Raw genomic sequence first — 20,809 nt, 5'->3', positions numbered from 1 at the left:
AAAGTAATAGCATTGCAATGGACCTGAATTTAACTATTTTCAGCAATTAAAAGATAATAATGAGATCAATTAGTTGTTTTTTTAAAATACATTTTAATGTATTATATTCCCTATGTTAACACCACTAAATAAAATCCCTGTACTAAAAATATTAAAAATTAGAATCTAGCGACACAGTCTTCGTTTTATATATTTTTATTAAATACTAGGGTCGGCCCGGGCTACGCCCGGGTTTTTTGTTTTAATTTTAATTTTGATTATATATTTAGTACGTTTATTTAATATATAAATTTTAAAATTTATTATAAGAATATAAATAGCTATAGACAAATATAAAATATATAATTTTAAATCATTCATTGCTTTTTGCTCACACAATTTAAAAATTTTAGTATCCAATTATTTTTATTGGAAATTATATATAAGGTGAAGAGCAGAATGAAAAAAAAAATGAATTAAATTCTAATTATAGTATTTAATTGGTTAAATTGTAGACATGTGTTATTTCACTTAAAATAAAAAAGGTCGGTCCGCGCGCGGATTATATATTTCAATTTGTTATATATATTAATTATTTTATATTTTTTTATTACTTTTCTGATATGTTTTTGATATTTATAATATATTTTATTACAATATTAGTAGGTAAAGATAATATAAATACTCATTATTTTAAGTAAAACTAAATTATATCTCTTATTCAAATAAATTCATTAAAAAAAGTAAATAAAATGCATTATTTATTTACATGTTAAATGTCCTCAATATATTCATCTCATGTATGTTTTTTAGTGTGTTACTTCCCCCACATTGTTGAAGATTTAAAACTTAAAATTGTGATAAAAATTGGTAAGGAATACATTTGTGAGTGACTTATATGCACAGACGATTGTTATAACTTTTATTTTTAAGAAAATTGAAAAGTTTTGTGTTTATGAAATTTAAAGAGTTCCACTAACTCTTTCTTCCATTTTTTTAACTTCTTCAATTATTTTATTGTTTACTCCGTATAGTTATATACTTATATATCTTATGTAGTTCTTTGTGCATGTTAGTCGAACCAATACGATGGAAGCACATATATATGAATAATATTGAGATTTCTCATTTCAAATTTAAGCAAGCTATACCTTCGTTTTAGTAGTTAGCCTTTACGATACTACTTGATCAAGTAAAAGAAAATAACCAAAGTTATGAGTCAGATGACCTTTTCAGTATATACCCAGTCATGCCTACTGAAATTCTACAACTCTCTGCTTTCTATCCATTTTTCAGCTTCCATGTCTTTGTGAGGCATTTCTTCAAGAAAATTCAATTTTTTTATCAACTCCAATACCAGCCTAGCTCTGTCCAATCTATTCCATTATCATAACTACAAAACAGTCACCAACCACTATATTTCTTCTTCTTAAACTATGAAACAATGTCGTAATTTCTTGTTCAATCTCAAACTATCAAGGCATATATGATGGTATAGAGAAGAAGAAGTATGAATCTTAGTCCATGACTGCTGGTCTTCTTGCACGCATCAATTAAAGAACGTGTGAAACAGATGGATTAGCTAGATTTGCGGGCTATGAACTCCAGGAAGCTTAGCTTGCATTTGATCCCTCTTCTGAGGATTTTTCAGCTTCATCTTGCACATGTTATCTTTGGCACTTCATTAAAGACCATGTATGCATTCTACAAAAACCTTAGAATCAACATAAACTTGCATCTAAAATAAGCATTAGCAATCCTAAGACAGTCTTATTTCACTCTAGGTTGATGATTCCCAATTTATCAATGGAAAGACCAGTAAAAAAAAAAAAAAAAAAAAAAAAAGCATGACAATCGATGAAAACAAACAGTCCACATGCATGTTCTGCCTCAGATTTAAAAATATATAAATTACTATGGATCTTATAAAAACAGCTGAGAAATTGTACCTTGAGCATGACAATCGATGAAAGTCAAAAAGTCAAGAAATCATCCCCACAATTGCCGCTGCTACCTCTGTTATTCGAAAATTGTTGTTGACTTTGCAACTCCTTATTTTGAAAGGTGAAAATGCCACATGAGTTTAGCTGAAAATAACATACCTCACTAACACTATTGATAAGAAATTCTTCAAACAGGCGTACCAGCACAGATTTTATTTGGCTAGTAATGCACAGAACATCCCATAATTAAAGACTGCCAACCTCTCTTCCGCCCCACCTGTATTTAGTTATGCAAAAATATCAACTCTGAATCGAATTTGTTATATATGAGCACAATTCTTGTTTTTTTTTGCAACAGATAGCTCATCGGCTCCATCCAGTATGTTTTTGTGTAAAGACTTTAAGCTGCTTCACTAACCCGTCTGTTTTCTAATATCTCAGGTACACATAAAGAAGGATTCTAACCCTCAATTCGTGATGCTGTTGTGTAGAGGAGTACTTGCAGTAACCCATGACCTGAAAAATACAAAACACATATCTTAATGGTCAAAGCACTGCAGGAACTTTTGCTGCAGAAAGCATATGAATAAAAAATTTTAGAGACTCCCTTTGACTGAATGTATAAATCATCGATCTGGAGCAAAACGTATAAGATTAAAAGCACCAAACGAAAATAATAGTTTATGTCTCTTGGAATGAAATAGATGATGCATATGCTAGAAGATGAGAACCCAATTAACTCAAAACCCATTATTATCACCACCGATGAACATCTCGAATTTTACAGGGAAAGATTGGCTTGCATTAACGTAGATATGGGGTGAGGTTGTTCTTTTTCTTAAAAAAATACTTTGAGAAATGCAAGATATTCGTTTTCAATATCCCTCTCTGATATTTATCGATTCAAACTTAAACTTGTACACAATAAGCAATGTATTAGAGTATCAGAAGTATTTACCTTTGTTCCACCGGCTCAAACTCATGACTGATATTTTGGGATGTCGTCTTCTGCTATAGTTGTCAGCACTGCAACGACACGTTTTTCTGCCACAATGGCTAACACTGGCTCCGTCAAAGTAACGATCCCGAGTCGTCGGAAACCAAACTAAGAGGATTTGGAACAATCTTGTTTCACCTTAGAATAAAATACGATTGAAACAGGGAGAGCAATCAGAAGAGCTCAACGTTTTGGAGTTGACAACGAAATTCATCAGAATAAATATTGAATATTAAAAGAGATTTACAATGAGCGATGCACCTACAGGGAGAAGACGGCGAGATGATATCATTACAGTAAGCGATACACCAAATCTTCGGAAACCAATGTATAGCTATGAGGAATTGTGGGGATGTGTTAAAGGTGAACTTTATATAGGTGGAGATCCTCCGCATGTAAAAGATATAAGAGAGCACCACATTGTGTTGTTTATTGCTCACTGAATCATTCCTCTGTGTTAAATCAAAAGCTAACAGCAGTGCACTGTCTAGGGATGCCTTAGCCTAAGCATCGTTCTAGAGAAACTCCCAAATCAACAAAGATACCACCTTTAACTTTAAAGCTAAGATTTTGATTACCTTTTTGACGGATGGAGACCATGAAAGCATAAGCCCCAAGAACACAATGAAGAAAAGCGGTCCTCACAGATCCCAATCCCTAAGCGCCTTCACAGAACACAAACTCCCTATTCGGATTCAGAAACACCACCAGCTTCAGATTACTCACGATCATCGACAGATCCCTCTTCACAGTATCACACACCGGCTCCGTCAACGTGTTCGGCGGAGACCCGAACCCGCTCCCACCGATCGTCCTCGAACTTTCGAGATGCCGAAGTTACCTGCCGGCAGAAGCGATGGAGGGGCTGGAACGGGCGGCACTTTCTGGGAGGTGGAGGAGGAAGACGGCGGAAGCGGAGGGAGGCTGGATTGGACGAAGGGAGAGGAGGATGGGATGGGTACTGAGGGACGGATCGGGCTCGGTGGAAGAGCGGGGAGGATGGTTCCGGGACCTGATTGGAATCCGCCGTTCATCTTGTTCTCGATCTCGTCGATGTCTGATTGGTAAAGCTAAATCGTATCATTGTGAGACATTCCGAAATTTTGATTCCGATGCGTTTGGTTTCAGCCAGAGCTTTTTGATGTCCGTGAGATTTAGTTAATGAAACCCAGAGTTTCCAGATGGTTGGACACGTGTCAACAGCATAAGAGTCGACTTTCTGATGTGGATCCTAGCTGGCATCACAGGAGAGAAGCAACATTTTTTTATATAATTAGATTTGTTTTGATGAAAAGTTAAAGAAAGAGATAATCCAATCCTTAGTGTTATCCGGCCCTTGTGCGAAGCGTGACTTTTTCTCCACAGATCGCAATGACACGTGTCAACACGTAATTGACTTTCATATAAACGTATTAAGACAGGTGAAACTCTGTCAGCTTAGCAAATCCTTTTGGTTCTCCTCTCTCTCTCTCTCTCTCTCTTAAGAGAAAGCAAACGAAGAAAAAAAGGTTTGAGTAGAGATTAGGCAAAAAAACAAACTTCGATCCCCAAATTCGAAACTTTGATCACAATCTTCAATCGGCTCATCTCCGTCTCGTCGTCGCCGGCGTCTGATCGGATCATGGTGGTGAATTCGCGGAAGAATTTGAATTTGTCAAGATTTCGATTTCATCTCTGTATTACGCTTTAGGGTTTTCGTTTATAATCGTGTGTATATAAAAAAGACTGGTGATTTTTTAGGATTGTTTGTTTGTTTGTGTGTGTGGTTTGATCGGAATATGTATATCGAAGAAGTGAGTGAGAAAGGGGAGAGATCGGTGGAGGAGGAGGAGGTTGGTGATGGAGATAAGGCTGTGTTGGTGAGCAGTGGAGACGTGGTTGTGTTGACGACGAAGATGGCGCTTGTTGGCGTTGGTGCACGTGCCTTGTTCTATCCGACTTTGATTTACAACGTTGTGAGGAATAAGGTTGAGGCTGAGTTTCATTGGTGGGATAGGGTTGCTCAGGTATAAAAAGTTTAGTCTTTTATGTTTGATTCGTTGAAAGTTTGCTGCTTTGTTGATTTTGTGTGTCTGTAGTTTATACTACTGGGAGCTGTTCCGTTTCCGTCTGATGTTCCGCGGCTGAAGGAGCTTGGTGTTTGTGGAGTGATCACTCTGAATGAGCCTTATGAGACTTTGGTTCCATCATCTCTATACAAAGTCTGTGTCTTTTTCTCTGACTAGTGCTCTGTCTTTTGGTTTCTTGTTATTTACTAACCTTTGTTTAATTTTTCTTGCGCTTGTGGAAGTCTTACTGCATTGACCACCTGGTGATTGCCACGAGAGATTATTGCTATGCACCTTCCATGGAAGCAATATGCCAAGCTGTTGATTTTATCCATAGTAAGTGGTACCCTCTCATTGCGATTGTTAAGAATCGTACAGAGCTGTGTTTATTTAATCTTGTTTAATCTCGTTGAAGGAAATGCTTCTATTGGGAAGACGACTTACGTTCACTGCAAGGCGGGTCGGGGCCGAAGCACAACTATCGTCTTATGCTACTTGGTTTGTGTTGCAGTTAATCCCATAAACAGTTTGCTTCAAGATATCTTTTTCTCTCTCTGATTATATCTTTGCAATGCAGGTGCAACACAAAGACATGACACCTGAAGAAGCATATGCCTACGTGAGGTCAATCAGGCCTAGGGTGAAACTAGCTTCCACCCAATGGAAGGTAATAGATATGGGCACGTTTAATGTTCTGTTCTTCTTTAGTCTCTGATTCTTAATCTTGTCTGCAGGCTGTTCTTGAGTACTACAATGTCAGGGTGCTGAATACCACTCAGAGCTCCTTAACCGATGCAACTTCAGCCTTGATCCCGAGAAGTACGAAGCAGGTTTGCTCTGGGAATGTGGTCGTGTTTGATGACGGGTCGGTGGTCGTAGTGACCCACTCGGATGTAGAAGGCTATGATGATGATGACTCAAGGAGGTCAATGAATGTCGCTGCTGGGAACGAGTTATGGGCAGCAGCTGCAGATCTGAGCATGGTGTACCGGGTGAAAGTGGTGGGACAAGCTGCTTTGGCGAGGATCTCGTGCATGTGGCTGGGCTTGCGCGAGGATCACAAGCTCTCTGGGAAAAATCTTTCCATGAGAGGTATAAGCGTCGACATTTCTGTCTACTGATGATGATGATGATGAAAAAATGATGATGGTGAGAGTCTTGGCGAGTGTAGTGAATGTGCCCTTTTCACTGTGCTCCCGCAGTAAAAAAAGAATATAAATAAAAAGGGGTCAAATTAGATTATAGAAGACAAAAGGGTTTGTAAACTCTGCAAACAAGGAAAAAAAAGACTTGGTTTTGTGGTCTTGGTAATGTAATGAAATACATGAATTAATCTTATTTTCAAGTATCCAAGTTTTAAGTTTGTCACCTTGAGATTGATAAGATTAAAACTAAAAGTTGACTTCACAGTAAAATAATTATGATCTCAGTACACACTATACAGACACATCAATGCCTAAGGAGTTCAGGTTTCTGAAGAACCAAAGAGTGGCTCACACTCAAAGTTTGTGTGTTCCAGCATTGGTCCAAGCCTCACTAACTTTGGTATAACAACATTGTCCCTAACGGAACACACAAGAGGATTGTCCCACTGCAGAAGTGCTCCAACTAGATTTGCGCGTACCGTCAACGGGAACGCCCGAGACCATCTCTCGCTCCCATATGACTCCATTGCCTCTTCAACTGATTCACTCCCTCCCTTGATTGCACCGGCAAGTTTATTGGCAAGAACAACCGAATCTTCCAAGGCACAGCAAGCACCCTGACCAAGATTTGGAGTCATTGGGTGCCAAGCATCTCCAACAAGAACCACTCTGCCTTTCGATGCTGTAGGAGCAACGCCAGGCCATAGCCACCTGTCTACAAGAGGAGTCCTGCTGATTGTTTCATCAGGTGTTAGGTCAATGAGGTCCTGCAGATCTTTAGGCCAGGTGCTAACCAGTTCTTTGGCTTCTCTTTTGAGGATAGCTGGATCAGTTATCTTCGGCCCTGCATATCTCAAGATATTATAATATAGTAGTTCTTGAGAGAAGAAACTACGTTTAATCTTGAAATGTACCTAGAGATGGGCTGTTGAAACAGATGAACCAGTAGACCTTTGTTGGAGAGACAGGTACATATCCAGCTCGGATCCCTCTTCCGTATATGTAGTTCACCTTGTTTTGAAATGGCTGTCCTTCTGGATAGAAACCAAGTCCTCGGAAGGCGCAATGACCAACGTATCTCGGCTCACTGAACCCCATCCAAGTCGCTACTTTAGACCGGATACCGTCACAGCCAATAACAATCTGTCAAAAGACATACATCAACCAAATCAGGCAAAAGCATATAGTTTCTGGTCATAGTACTACTCGGGAACAATACCTTTGCAAGCAGTTTGCTTCCGTCTTCGAGTTCAAGTTGAGTGTCACCATTGGCATTGCTTTGTATTGTTTTCAGTTTTGAAGAAAACTTAATGGTTTCTGGAGGCAGCTGGTTAGCTAGTGTTTCCAAGAGTACTCTCCTCTCCACCGCCCGGACTTCTTGGCTATTATATATATAAGACATGCTTTGGTTACTCACATGAGTCAAAACAAAATGCTCTTAACTACCTTGGTGAGCAAGTTAAGAAAGTGCCCTACCTTTGATCTTCATCTTTAAATGTGAAAGAACGAAGCTCTTTTCCATCTCCGTTCTTCACTACCATCCTGCTCAGCTGATCATACCAACACACTCAGCTAAAACCAACAAGAGATCTCATTAGTGTTCAGAAAGAAACTGTACCCTTCGATTTCTAGGAACTGCGTCCGGAGCTGAGGTCCTACGGAGATAGCGTCAAGAACACGCCACCCGTTCTTGAATAGCGTCAACGAGGTTCCTCCGGTTCGAAGCGACTCTGCTTGCTCCAGCACCACGGACCGGACTCCAAGACTAAACCATAAACCAAGATCTCCGGTTCAGTTCGAAGTAAATCCAAAGAACCAAGTTTGTGAACTTACCGGTGAAGAGAAACGGCGGTTGCGAGACCGCCAATACCGGCGCCGACAATCACTATGCTTTCCTCTCCATCACCACCGCTTGTTTGAGCTTTGGTCACGGTTAAACTAACCGGTTTTGAACCGGTTCGAACCGGATACCATCTATAGCTTCTTGCTAAAGATCGGCGAGGTGACTGAGGATAGATCGGAAGCAGAAGAGACGTTGCCATGGCCTCTTCGCTTGAGATTTTTTTTGCCAGGTGAAGACAAGTAGATAATGTTTATTCAATTATTTTTTCAGACATAGTTAGTGTTATGTGTAGACTTGTAGTTAACATGCAGCCACGTGTACAATAAAACTATCATGGCGTCAAGTGAGTCTGTGACAAACAATCTTCCACATCCTTTTACTCGGTCAATTACACTTTGGTTTATGTATGTGAATCTAATGGCTGATAGTTTCGTTGATGTACAAGAAGCATGAAGTTTCTCTCAGACGTGAAGTCCAAGTCAAGATGAGTTTGTATTGGGCACTTTTTGAGATTTATTGTGTTACAAAAAATCAATTGGTAATACAAGTGTATAGACATCCCCAACAAAAAAAGGTGTTCTCAATATGGTATCAAATAAAAAACTTTTGAAACATATTGAGACTTTTTTGATCTATCTATGATTTTAGGAGGAAGCAGGAACATATTATTTGCCCACAAATCCAAAACCAACAACGAAGAAGGCTGCTGACTGCATTAGAAGGTACACATAGAGATAAAGTTTGTTCTTCCCATAGATGATATCGTAGCATCCACAGAACAACAAGTACACTCCAAGCACTAGTTCCAGAAAATGCACCCTGCCACAGTTTGCAACAATAGTAACATCAGGTTTAACCTCAAACTCGGTTAAGGCTCAAACCAAATCTAATATGTGACATCATCTACTTTACCTAGCTCTGAATCTGACTTGATGTTCATTAGGTACTTGCCCAATCAGCTTGTTCTTGAGGCCATCACCTAGTTTCTCTGTCACAACCCATTCTTGTACTCTTCCTGTCTCAAACAAGCCCATGACCAGAGCCTTTGTTCTAAGCATGGACATTGCATTCTCAAACAGAACCCAAAACGCCAACAGGTAGACTGATCTTGGTTTACCGATTGCGATAAAGAGAGTGATCAAAGCAGGGAGATAAAACGCAGCCCATTTAGGAACTGTGACTTCTGGGAACAGAACAGTTGCTGGCAAGATAACACAGTAGAAGCAGAAGGTGAGGATGTGAGCCACGACCTTGCGCATAAAGAAGAAGCTATACAACATATACAGCTTCTTCCATAGAGAAACATTCTCGCTTCTTATTATTTGTCCAGCCATTTTCCTGAATAGATTGGCAGGGCCACAAGTCCATCTATGCTGCTGGCTACGGAGGGCGTTGAATGAACAAGGTAACTCACTTTTCACCTTCAGATAACACACTCAAAAGATCAAACAAACCGCATAACTAAAGATGCCAAGAAAAGGAAGTGAATCTTCTATAACCTTGAGATCATCTATATATAGTAATTTCCAGCCTCTGAGTGTGGCTCTTACAGCTATGTCCATGTCTTCAACTGTTGTCTGGTCATTCCATCCTCCAGACTCATTCAGTGCTGAGATTCTCCAGACACCAGCCGTTCCTACAACAGTTATAGACTATTAGGAAAAGCTTAGTTAAGAAACATAAGTGAATTGACCAAAGGTCATTAGCTCAACTGGAAAATACTCTGACAATTGTCACAGTTCGAGTGACCTTTGAGACAATACTAATATTACATGTTGTAGAGGATTACAGGTTTCGGCCGAACCTCATTGTATTAAAAAAAACAGAAGTGAACAAAAAGGCAATACCAAAGTTTACCATTGAAACCAAAGAAGGCAAATGTTGAAGATCCAACTTGTTGCTCTACTGTGAAATGGTAGCTTAGAGACATCTCCTGCAGTCTTGTCATCATGCATTGATCCGCATTAACTGTGATGATGCCATGAGATATGTTATAGCAAAATCTAAATTTCAAAATGAGGGAAGGTGTGTCAGGAATGTTACCAAACTCCCACCGGCCTTGAACAAGTGCTAACTTGGGATTGTGAATTAAGAAAGGAACAGTACGGTGGAGGAAGTCAGGTTCAGGCTGGAAGTCAGCATCAAAGATAGCAATATAGTCACACTGCTTCACATAGCTATGCTTCATTCCTTCTCTCAACGCGCCAGCTTTGTATCCGTTCCTGTTATCTCTTATCTCAAAAGTTATGTTGACGCCTTCTCTTGACCATCTTTCACATTCCCTTCTCACCAGTTCCTGTTTCCTTCCATGATATGCCATATGCCACATACCAAAAATATATTAAGAAAATCACTTTAACTCAACATATTCATAGGTCTAAGAGCACCATTAGGAGTGTCAAAATGGGTCAAATGGGTCAACCCAACCCATAACCCAAATGAGTTTACTGTTAATAGGTCATGGGTCAACCCAACCCATTTAATAAATGGGTTGGGTTGATCTATGATCCATTAAATTAAATAGGTTAGATAGGTTAATGGTTGACCCATCAACCCAACATCTTTATAATGAATTATTTTTAAGTTAAGACCAAGTTGATCGAAATAAGAAAACGTTTTTTGTGGTTTTGGCGGAAAAACGCATTTTTGCGGAAAACGCGTTTTTTGCGGAAAACGCGTTTTTGCGGAAAAATGCGTTTTTTGCGGAAAATTGTGTTTTTGCGGAAAAACACGTTTTTGCGGAAAAACGCATTTTTGCGGAAAACGCGTTTTTGCGGAAAATTGCGTTTTTACGATTTTGGCGGGAAAATGTGGTTTTGGCGGAAAAACATGTTTTTGTGATTTTGGTGGGAAAAATCGTTTTTGCGGGAAAACTGATTTTTACAGTTTTGGCGGAAAATTGCGTTTTTGCGATTTTGGCAGAAAATGCGTTTTTGCGGTTTTGGCGGGAAAACGCGGTTTTGGTGGAAAAACGCGGTTTTGCGGGAAAACGCGTTTTTGCGAAAAATTATGTTTTTTGCGGTTTTGGAGGAAAAACGCGTTTTTGCGGTTTTGGCGGGAAACCGCGTTTTTGTGGTTTTGGTGGGAAAACGCGTTTTTGTGGTTTTGGCGGGAAAACGCATTTTTGCGGTTTTGGCGGGAAAACGCGTTTTTGCGGTTTTGGCGGAAAAACTTTTTTCGCGATTTTAGCAGAAAAAACTTATTTTTGCGGTTTTAACGGAAAACGCATTTTACCACCGAATAAATGATTAAACTTTTGAGAAACTCATGATTTTCCAATTCTATCAAACCTTAGAATTGAGTGGTTTACTCATGGTTTTCTTAATTTAAAACAAATGGGTCAAAGTTGACTCAATCCAATAAACCCATTAACTTGCTAACCCATTAACTTGTTAACCCATTAACCTATTAACCCATTAACATGTTAACCCATTAACCCATTGGATCAAAAATAAACAGTTCATTTGGGTTAATGGATCAACTTGGATTGAGTCAACCCATGGGTCATGACCCATTTTGACACCCCTAAGCACCATTAACCCTAAAACCCTCATTTGGGTTCTTAACTTTTTTTTTTTTCAATAACTAATTGCGGACCACCACGTGTCAGTGGGGCCCGCAAATACTATAAGAACCCACCAAACTTGCCTCTTGCAGAAGAGAAGGAAGAGGTGGTTTTTAATAAAGTTGTGGGACCCACCTACTAAGAACCCACTTAAGAGGTGGGGTTAATGGTGCTCTAAGTACCTTACTTGCTGGATCAGTGGAGTCATCAAGCACTTGAATTATAATACGATTTGATGGCCATGAGATTTTGCAAGCAGCAGCAATTGATTGCTCACAAACCTACAGAAACTCCACCAAAATGATTGTAACTATGTACATACCAAATTAGTATAGTTTGATTAGGTTGTTACCTCTTTTTCATTGTACATAGGTATTTGCACCAGAACCATAGGGAAGCTTTTACTGCCACATTCAGCATCATTCTCCATAGCTTCCCATTTGTAAACTTTCTCTGGTTTTCTCTTGAATAACTTGACATACGCTACCACAATCCCCATGTACATGACCTCAACGAAGTACATCACAGACATGATCAAGCATAGAGCCACCAGGAATTTGAAGAAGCGCACAACTACTATAGCTCTCGCTTGCTCCCACCAGAGGCTGATCCGGGTATTAACGACATCTTCTGAACCCAGTAAGAAAGATCCGTCCTTTCAAGAGAAAAATGTTTGATTGAAGACACCAAGACTAAAATAAAGGAAACTAAATCAAAAGCCATCGTAGATAACAAGCATGATGCAACATTTGTCATAGAGTTAGAGAGAGAGAGAGTGAACCAGTGAGAGTAGGAAGGAGGAGAATGTGTCGTGAGCAATACGGTGGAAGCTTGTAAGAGGAGACATTGAACAATCTCCTGTTCTGCTTCCAACAAATGGCAGCTTGCCTCTGTTTCTCTGTCTCTGTCTGTGTCTTTCTCTCTTGTCTTGAGAGTCAACTGGGAATTTTCATCGGCCAAGTGGACCAATTCTACTTTCATTTAAATTATTGTTGTTTTCTTCTTATTAAGAAATATTGTTGTTGGTATCATATTACTTTGACATGAGCACGCTGGAAACAGAATAAACAATGTTTTGCTAATATGAATAATGTCAGACAATTAAAATAAACATTTACTGCTACTTGAAGATATTTTCTTTGTAATCTTGAAAATAAAAAAAATCATGCTAAAAACAAAAGAGAAGAAAAAACGTTCCTTAAATTCTAAGAAAAAAAGAAGAACAAAACTACTATATACAGTATATAAATTTTGCTATTCACCTGCTTGTAATTTTTTTTTTCATTTGCATAAACAAATGTAACTTTTACGTAATTAGCGAATATCTGCAAGTAATTTTTCTTAGTAGAATATATACAAGTAATTTTAAGGGAGTGAACTAGATACATGGTCAATTGACCTTTAATTATCACATTAGTTAAATTATTTATAGACCAATTTTAAAAGAAAATGATTTCACTAAAGCTTGTTGTCGACACTAATGAAAATGATATTGGCCTTAATTTCTCTTTGGTTCTCCAACACCAGTGCCGGCTTTGACCATGTGCTGGCAGTGCTTTTGCACAGGGTCCCACTTATCTTGGTAAATTTTCTTTATAGTTTAAGGTCCTTGAATTTTGATTTTATACAAAAAAGGCCCTAAATTTTTGATTTGTACAGTAAAAGAGGGCCCTAAAATTTTTGATTCTGCACAGGGCCTATGTATGCTCTGGGCCGGGCCTGTCCAACACATTTGTAATGTAAGCACAATGTCCTATGAATTTTTTTTTCACCTAGAGAAACATGGTCTTTTTTCTATATCTTACAAAGTTACTTGTATATTATGTATGATATTTACATATTAAGCGTGATATAGTAGAATATTTAACAAAACAATAAAACTAAGATAGTTACTTACCATTTCTGAAGATAAACTTACCATATTAATTAATGATGACAATTTTAAGATAACAGAGTTGTAAATCAACATTTGAAAGAGTTAAATATATATATATATATATATCTATATATATATGAAAGATTAATGACCGAGTACTCTTCTTAGTCATCTTTTTTTGTGCACAAATATTGCAATCTGATAAAATATCTTACATTATTCCTAATATTTCAGCTACAAACAACAAAAACTCATCTTATTCATCCAAACCATGAACAAAGTCATTAACCATGAGATTCATTACCAAATTTTATCATATGTTTCAAGAAAGATCTTAAATCAAATTGGTCCACCACTAGAATCACTTTTGTTATGCATTGATTGTCGAATTCATGTGAAAGAATTCATCAGTTTCAATATCTTATGTACATATTGAAAAGAAGAGATAATATATATATACATGACAAAACTTTTGGACTTATTCAGGGGAAGGTGGATGAAATTGTCCAACAATGCGGTGCTGAGGTTGCCGTGATTTGTTATTCTACTGACCAAGTTTCTCCTCTTTTTCACGGACTTCCTAGATCTGAGAATTTTTTTTTCTTATGGTTTTAGTTCTAACACATATCTTCATGTCTTGGTCTAAAGGCGGTGCTGGAGCGATTCAAAGCTGAAAATCTTGGTAGCAATCTTGAGTTTGTTCAGTCTCTTAATCAAGCATTGGCAAACATAAATTTGGCAACTCTGTTTCAGAGAATATAAGCAAAATGTAAGCAAAATGTATGCAAAATATAAGCAAAATGTATGCAAATGTTCTATGACAATTTTTTCCACTAAGAGAAGCATGATATCTTTTGTAAATCATAATATGTATGACACTTACTTACTAAGTGTGATATAGTAGATTATTTAACAAAATAATTAAACTAGAAGAATTACTTTCAATTTATGAAGATGAAATTCTCATAATTATAATGACAAACTTTAACATAATACAATTGTAGATCAAACATTTGAAATAATTAAATATTACTCCTATATTTCATTTATAAACAACAATCACTTATCTTAGTCATCTAATAAGATATATTATTTTCAATATTAGCTGCACACATCAGCCATTCATCTTAGTCATCTAAGCTTGATTTTGGGCAAGGTTTTTGTGGCTCTTGTGGAATTTAAGCAAACAGGTGCGGAGACCTCTCAACTCATTATGAGACAAATCGTCCAAATTCATTGTTGCCAACGTTTGATTAAGAGAATAAATGTTCTAATCAAGATCTTCAATGCAAGATAGCATATAATGGTGATCTCAACATTGAAAGTTTTTGAAATTTCATCAGTTTTTTTTCTCAAAATACTCATTGTGTGAAAACACTTACGGCTAGTGTCATAGTTTATAACAAAATAATTAATTTTAAAAGTTAAATATCTAGTCATACTAAATTTTATATTGCTCATTTTTTTGACACTCCACCTTTTACCAAACATGGATAATGACTTGGATAAAACATAATAAATTGATTAAAATGTAATGACTTTTATAAGTTACATAATTAAGTAAGATAATAAGAAAATATAATTTAGATTGTTTTAAAACTATATTATTATTTTTTCATCGGAATGAAGTTTATCTCTAATTTTTATTAACACTTCAAACATTTTGATATTATTGTATCAATTTTCATTTAAGAACACATTCACATTTTATGACGGATATTTCTTATATACAAGATAATCTAATAAAATATAAAAACTTAAATCATAAAATTTAATTAAATATATAAACCATAAAATAAACTATTATTTTTATTTTACAAGTTTATTTTAAAATATAGAAATCTAAATTAATCAATAATTATATTAATAAATAGAATATTATAATCCAAACATTTTTAATTTATAGAATTTTATTGTATATAGTGAGTCCCCATAAATGAGGTCATGTTGCTATGCTGCCTAAGGTATCAATACAGCTAGACATTTGTATTGCCTTCCCATACAAAGACCATGTTTCAATCATAATCCACATTGTGATGTGAATCTGTATTTAGCTGTGTCATGGGGCCATTGTTAGTAACAAAGCTTCAAGAAGTTTCAAGCGCATTTTCTTCCAATGGTAAATTTCTAAAAATGAGGTTCTAGATAATAAAATATAAGATTTTAGTTTAATGTAATTATTTAATTAAATTTTTTTCAGGAGTTTTCATTTGAGAACTCTTTCTTAGTTTCTTTCAGATTTCTTTTATTTTGTATATTGTTAAGATAATTGATGAGATCTCCACAATGGAAATGCTCTAGATGCAAGTCTTGTTGTGGTTTGCTAGATTCTAAGTTTTCATATGAAAAAACTATCTAAACCCATGTTACTGTAGCTTTCAATTGATTTGCAACTACTATTATATTTGCAAAAGATCAAAACAACCATTCAAAAGACTTTCATTCCTATGAACTTTGAAAATTTTGAGATTTCATTGTTATTAGTTCTTGGATTTCAAAAGTCTTAATAGAATCCATTGTTATTGGTTTAAGAATTTTCAAAATCCATTCAAATCCCTTGTTATTCAAAAAATTTAGTTATCATTGATTCTATAATTCTAACTAAATCTAGTGTTATTAGGTGATGAATTTTATCCAATTTTACTCATAAGACTCAACTTTCACAATATCATATGTATCCATGTGATTTTCAAAATTCATGTGATAAAAAACTAGAAATCAAAATAATTATACTTACCAAATATATATTGCACTTTAAATCCAAATTATATGTCCAAAACTATAATTTATTATACTTTTTCATTTTTGAATATATATAATTATTTTTATATTGTTTTATCATTTTGAATAAAAAATTATATTTATATATTAAAAAATTATAATAAAATTAAAAGCAAAATTTGACAATTGTTTTTGAAAAATCAAATAAATTATTTAAAAATTATAAAAAGTTCGAATTTAAAAACATATTATTCGAATTTTTTTAAAAAAAAATTATTATTTTTATTTTTATATTTTATTATTTAGATATCTATAAAGCAATGGGTAAAATAATCTTTTGTTTTTAATGAAACTTATTTTGGTCATTTTCCTCTTTGAGTGATTTTTTTTGTAACAAAACTTAAAAGAAATTATTTAAGAGAATTGCTCAGTTTTGTATGTATCACTATTATTTATTTTTAATTGGAAAGAAAATAAATAAATAATCATGCAATATTATTTATAAAAAAATCAATTATATATTTACTTTACAAATGATAGAAAAGAAGTAATACAAATTCATGAAAATCTATACCAATCTAAAAAAAATATGATCAAATTTCATAAATCAATATATATATAAATTTACAAAATTGACTTTTTTAAATCTATCAACTCTTAAAATTTATAAATTCTATAAAGGAAGCATAAGGCCTAAGACAAACAAGGCGAGAGAGATATCCAAATCCTCCAATTATTGGACTTTCATCTGTAACTTTCCCGTAATGGGCTTTTCTTTCCTTTTTTCCGTTTCTTGACGGAGAAGTTTCTTGACGGAGAAATGGAGCAAAATAAATATAGGGTTTGACTCAAACCGTTTGAGAGAGTTACCTGAAAGTGAAAGGCTGAAAGGGGATCGTACGTGAAGACAAAACAAGTGCGAGGCCAGAGAGCAAGATGCCTAGGTAATATCTCAGATGTTTCTCTAGCTTGGGTTAGGTTTCGTTGTTGTTGATTTGGTTCAAAATTCAAAATTACGCTCGTAACGCGTGCGATTGGCAAGACGCGAGAGATGTCTAGTTACGTTTGGTTTTGGTTTCGTTTTTGTTGTTGATTTGATTGTCAGGTAGAGCTATTGAGTTTCAATTAGTTGTCTGACTAACTTTTGGTCTGGATCCTAGAATCTGACTAGCTTAGGGTTTGGTTTTGTTGTTGTTGATTTTGGTTCTCACCTTACTTATTTGTTCTTTTTTTTTCCATTTCGATTCCGACGAAAACCCTAGAATTCCAGCTCTCATGATCTAATTACGTCATGTGATCTCTCTAGAGAGAGAGAGATGTCTAATTACGTCAGGTGATCTCTCTAGCTTTTATAGGTTTTTGGTTTCGCTGTTGTTGTTGATTTGATTGTCAGGTAGAGCTATTGAATTTCAATTAGTTATCAGACTAACTTAGGGTCTGGATCCTAGAATCTGACTAGCTTAGGGTTTGGTTTTGTTGTTGTTGATTTTGCTTCTCACCTGACTTATTTGTTCATGTACAGAACTACACGCGGCTCGGAACAACGAAGGCTCCAGTGTCTACAAGACATCCAAAAATTGGTAACCCCTGACTCGATGTTCATTTTAAATTATTATTCTTACAGTATTTCATGTGTCATTCTTGCAGCAAGAGGAGATCAAGTTGTTACAGATTTCAAACGAGTACGACTCCTACTTCTTTCCCCCATTTTTTTTTATTTCCGCTTCTTTCTTGAACTTACAGAAACATTTATTATTATTTCAGGAAACTGAATGGTGTCGTTCTCGACGATATGAGCTTCACCGAGCTGGCTTCACTTGGAAGTATGTTGGATGAGGGCTTCCGCATTGTGGACGAACAACTAGACAATGTTGGGGTTTTTTTTTGTTTTCTCCAATTCATCTTGGTTTGACTACGTACTCTTGTTTAATAATAACCCTTCCTTCCTTCCTTTTTGTTTCAGGCACACGAGGAAATAACAACCAAGCGGGTAAAGATAATCATCTTGAGTTCAAAGTTTTAACCCTTTTTTTGTGTAAGATATCGATTTTGACACCCTCCATTTCAGCTTTTTGAGTACGATCTTATGGGGGGAGACTGGACTCAAAGAATAGAGAAAGAAGATTTGGCCTACCAATCCCTTCTAGCGGGGAGAAGAGTAGCTCTGAGGAACAAGGCTAGAGAATTCCGCCTCAGGTAAATGATAAAAAACAAAAAGAGGCTAGTTTTTTTTTTATGATGCCCCCATGCATGTTCACCTCTTCTTATACATATTGCTTCTTCTGGATTCAGCCCTCCAGAAACCCAACCTTGGCGTAGCGATGACCCTGAAAGACTGGTGAGTTTATTTATATGCATGCCCCCATATTCTCACCTCAATGTCCCTCTGTCCCTCGCCTCACATTAATTGCGTTTTGTCTTGTTCTTGCAGAAGATGGACATCGACTCTCTGGAGATGGAGAAAGAGAGACTACGTCTTTTCAACCAGTATGTGAGAATTTTCTTTAAATTTTTTTTTTTTTTTGTTCCTGCTTCTGTCTTTTTCATTGTTGGAAAGTGCTCATTGCAGGAGAATGCTTGGTAAAGAGCTTGACGGTATGAGCTACTCCGAGCTGTTCGTGTTTAGCTTTGAGATATCAGGTGCTATCATGAAAGTTGTGTCGATGAAGAAGATAAAACGTGACGAAGAGATGGGGAAGACAAAACGTCCAAGGCCGCCGGTCAACAAGGTTTATCCGCTCTGTTTTTTTTTCTGACTTGTAAAACTGTATCTCTCCTTCTTAATTTCCCTGACTATTTCTTTTTCTTGTTCACAAAGGAGGCTATCTCCCCGGGACAGATATGATGGTGGTGGCAGGTTCTCTTCGCTCGTGACAACACTAAGAGATTGGATATCGTTTTGTTTAATAAGAGTGTCTTGTGACGTGGCTACTATTATGTACTTGGATGATTTTTATGGTTAGTTCTGTCACTTTTGTGTTATGTCTCTATGGTGATACGATTAAACTAAAGACTTTCGCTAGATTCTATCTAAAATCCCACTCCAGTTTTCATTTGAGTTGTTTCGAAAGATCAATATGAAAATAATCTGTAAACAACAACTCGTATATCCTTTTTCGTCTCGAATCTTCCCCACCCCTACACTATCCGGTGAACAAGAGACAAGTGTAATAATAGGTTGGGGCCTCCTAGTCAATGGGGACAAGAGAAATGTGTGTCCCCTTTATTGCAGCTCCCGGGAGCATAACAAGTTTCATGTAGAACAGTTTTCACCATCCCCGCAGCTTTATCATCAGCTGTAGTTATAATTAAATCAAGAAACATGCTATTATTGAAAGAAAAAAATACTTAGAAACTAAGCACTTTTAGAAAACAAAGCATCATTTCACGTTCCTTCTTATCCAGCCCATACGTGATCAATAGACATGTTGATGAACACGTCTTTCATCCCCCTCTTGTGAAGTTCCTTCAAAGTATCATACTGAACATCTTTCTCAGAGGCAGCTAAAACATCTGCTTTAAGCCACAAAATATAAACAAAATATTAAGGCCACATGTCACTGAGTAATAGTTAGGTCAAATGGTTTAGTAGTTTGATTTTGAGTTAGCCTACGGTAGTTCCTCCTTTTGTCCAACATAGTTTAAATTCTTACCGTTCAATGACTTTATACATTTTTGTGTTGGTTGATTGTTATTATTTTATTGTTGGTATTTTTATAAGAGACCACATAATTTTTTGTGCTTGAGGCCACCCCAAATTTTGGGACGGCACTTATCTTCCTCCAAGCCAGAATTTTCTTTGATTGCTTCCGAGATATTATTCCTTTTTTCTCCACTTCTCTCAAGTTGGCTTTTCTTTGCTGTCTTTCTTCTCTTTGTTGAAACAAACTAACAACCTGATTGTTTATCTCAATCATTTCATTGTGATACTGGTTTTAATTTCTCTATGGTTCTCTAACACATTTTTAGTGTAAGCACAATGTTCTATGATGATTTTTTTTATTGAGAGAAACATGGTTTATCTTTTTTTGTTGGAAAAAATATACTAGATTATTTAATAAAACAATGAAACTAAGTGAATTACTAGCTATTTCTGAAGATGAATTTTCCATATTGATGATGACAATTAAGATTATACAAAAAATCATCGGAATGAGTTATATATATATATATATATAAACACATAATAATCGAGTACTCATATTAATCATAAGTATCCTGCAAACGCACCAATTTCTAACCGTATAACTAGTTGTACAAATCTCTTATAACTGCTAGAAACCGCATCTGCAAATTCCCGCAGGCGCAGACACCCGGTCAGGCCCTAATTCTATTGATTGGGCTTTCATCGTAATAATAGGCCTTTTCATGATAAACCCTCCAATTATTTAACATCTGTAAGAGCACCCCCATTGGTGAACTCTTCCCAAAATCCACTTTTGATTATTATATTTTGTTTTTTCGTTAGATTTTTTGAAAAAAAAATTAAAAAACCAACCAATCGCGGGACGCTACGTGTCAGTGGGGCCCGCAAACAGTGTTGATACAGGTTCATCCTATCGAGCTCAAGTAATACATGTTCATAAAAAATAGATTATTATATTGATTTTTTTTCTTGAAAACTGTGTGAACTTCTCTTTATATCCTCTAATGGGATTTATATCCTCTAATGGGGATGCTCTAACTTTCCCA

At 36.1% G+C, this 20,809-nt stretch overlaps 4 protein-coding genes and 1 pseudogene across 6 annotated transcripts; 2 read left to right on the top strand and 3 right to left on the bottom strand.

The window, feature by feature from the left end:
• Positions 1-1,300: 1,300 nt before the first annotated feature.
• LOC103865472 lies at positions 1,301-4,243 on the bottom strand (annotated as a pseudogene).
• Positions 4,244-4,402: 159 nt separating this feature from the next.
• On the top strand, positions 4,403-6,320 carry LOC103865470 (putative dual specificity protein phosphatase DSP8). Its single transcript, XM_009143259.3, has 6 exons — positions 4,403-4,925; positions 4,998-5,120; positions 5,210-5,303; positions 5,383-5,465; positions 5,545-5,634; positions 5,702-6,320. The coding sequence occupies exons 1-6, from the start codon at positions 4,698-4,700 to the stop codon at positions 6,086-6,088; spliced, it is 1,005 nt and encodes a 334-aa protein (XP_009141507.1). The 5' UTR covers positions 4,403-4,697; the 3' UTR covers positions 6,089-6,320.
• Positions 6,321-6,352: 32 nt separating this feature from the next.
• Positions 6,353-8,215, bottom strand: LOC103865468 (monooxygenase 2). Of its 2 annotated transcripts, none has more exons than XM_009143257.3 (6): positions 7,946-8,215; positions 7,731-7,877; positions 7,589-7,654; positions 7,332-7,494; positions 7,027-7,255; positions 6,353-6,956 (listed from the first exon to the last, which is right to left on the bottom strand). In XM_009143257.3, exons 1-6 carry the CDS (start codon positions 8,152-8,154, stop codon positions 6,433-6,435), a joined length of 1,338 nt encoding a protein of 445 aa, XP_009141505.1. In that variant the 5' UTR covers positions 8,155-8,215; the 3' UTR covers positions 6,353-6,432. The 2 variants fall into 2 exon arrangements, with proteins under 2 accessions (XP_009141505.1, XP_009141506.1); XM_009143258.3 differs by having other exon boundaries at positions 7,589-7,662; positions 7,946-7,963.
• A 338-nt stretch (positions 8,216-8,553) lies between these two features.
• Positions 8,554-12,574, bottom strand: LOC103865467 (glucomannan 4-beta-mannosyltransferase 7). The gene is made up of 8 exons (XM_009143256.3): positions 12,302-12,574; positions 11,873-12,175; positions 11,703-11,801; positions 9,999-10,251; positions 9,813-9,923; positions 9,455-9,591; positions 8,868-9,376; positions 8,554-8,774 (listed from the first exon to the last, which is right to left on the bottom strand). The coding sequence occupies exons 1-8, from the start codon at positions 12,365-12,367 to the stop codon at positions 8,621-8,623; spliced, it is 1,632 nt and encodes a 543-aa protein (XP_009141504.1). The 5' UTR covers positions 12,368-12,574; the 3' UTR covers positions 8,554-8,620.
• A 590-nt stretch (positions 12,575-13,164) lies between these two features.
• LOC103865466 lies at positions 13,165-19,139 on the top strand. 2 transcript variants are annotated; one of them, XM_033290431.1, is made up of 11 exons: positions 13,165-17,061; positions 17,380-17,450; positions 17,640-17,697; positions 17,765-17,799; positions 17,882-17,987; positions 18,081-18,107; positions 18,186-18,313; positions 18,410-18,455; positions 18,549-18,604; positions 18,687-18,846; positions 18,936-19,139. In XM_033290431.1, exons 2-11 carry the CDS (start codon positions 17,434-17,436, stop codon positions 18,960-18,962), a joined length of 660 nt encoding a protein of 219 aa, XP_033146322.1. In that variant the 5' UTR covers positions 13,165-17,061; positions 17,380-17,433; the 3' UTR covers positions 18,963-19,139. The 2 variants fall into 2 exon arrangements, with proteins under 2 accessions (XP_033146322.1, XP_009141503.2); XM_009143255.3 differs by lacking the exon at positions 17,380-17,450.
• The last annotated feature ends 1,670 nt before the right edge of the window (positions 19,140-20,809 follow it).

This window comes from Brassica rapa, chromosome A04 (genome assembly GCF_000309985.2).
Source record: "Brassica rapa cultivar Chiifu-401-42 chromosome A04, CAAS_Brap_v3.01, whole genome shotgun sequence".
Taxonomy (NCBI): Eukaryota; Viridiplantae; Streptophyta; class Magnoliopsida; order Brassicales; family Brassicaceae; genus Brassica; species Brassica rapa.
Note: the sequence above shows the minus strand (reverse complement) of the source record. Positions and strands in the feature narration are given on the sequence as shown.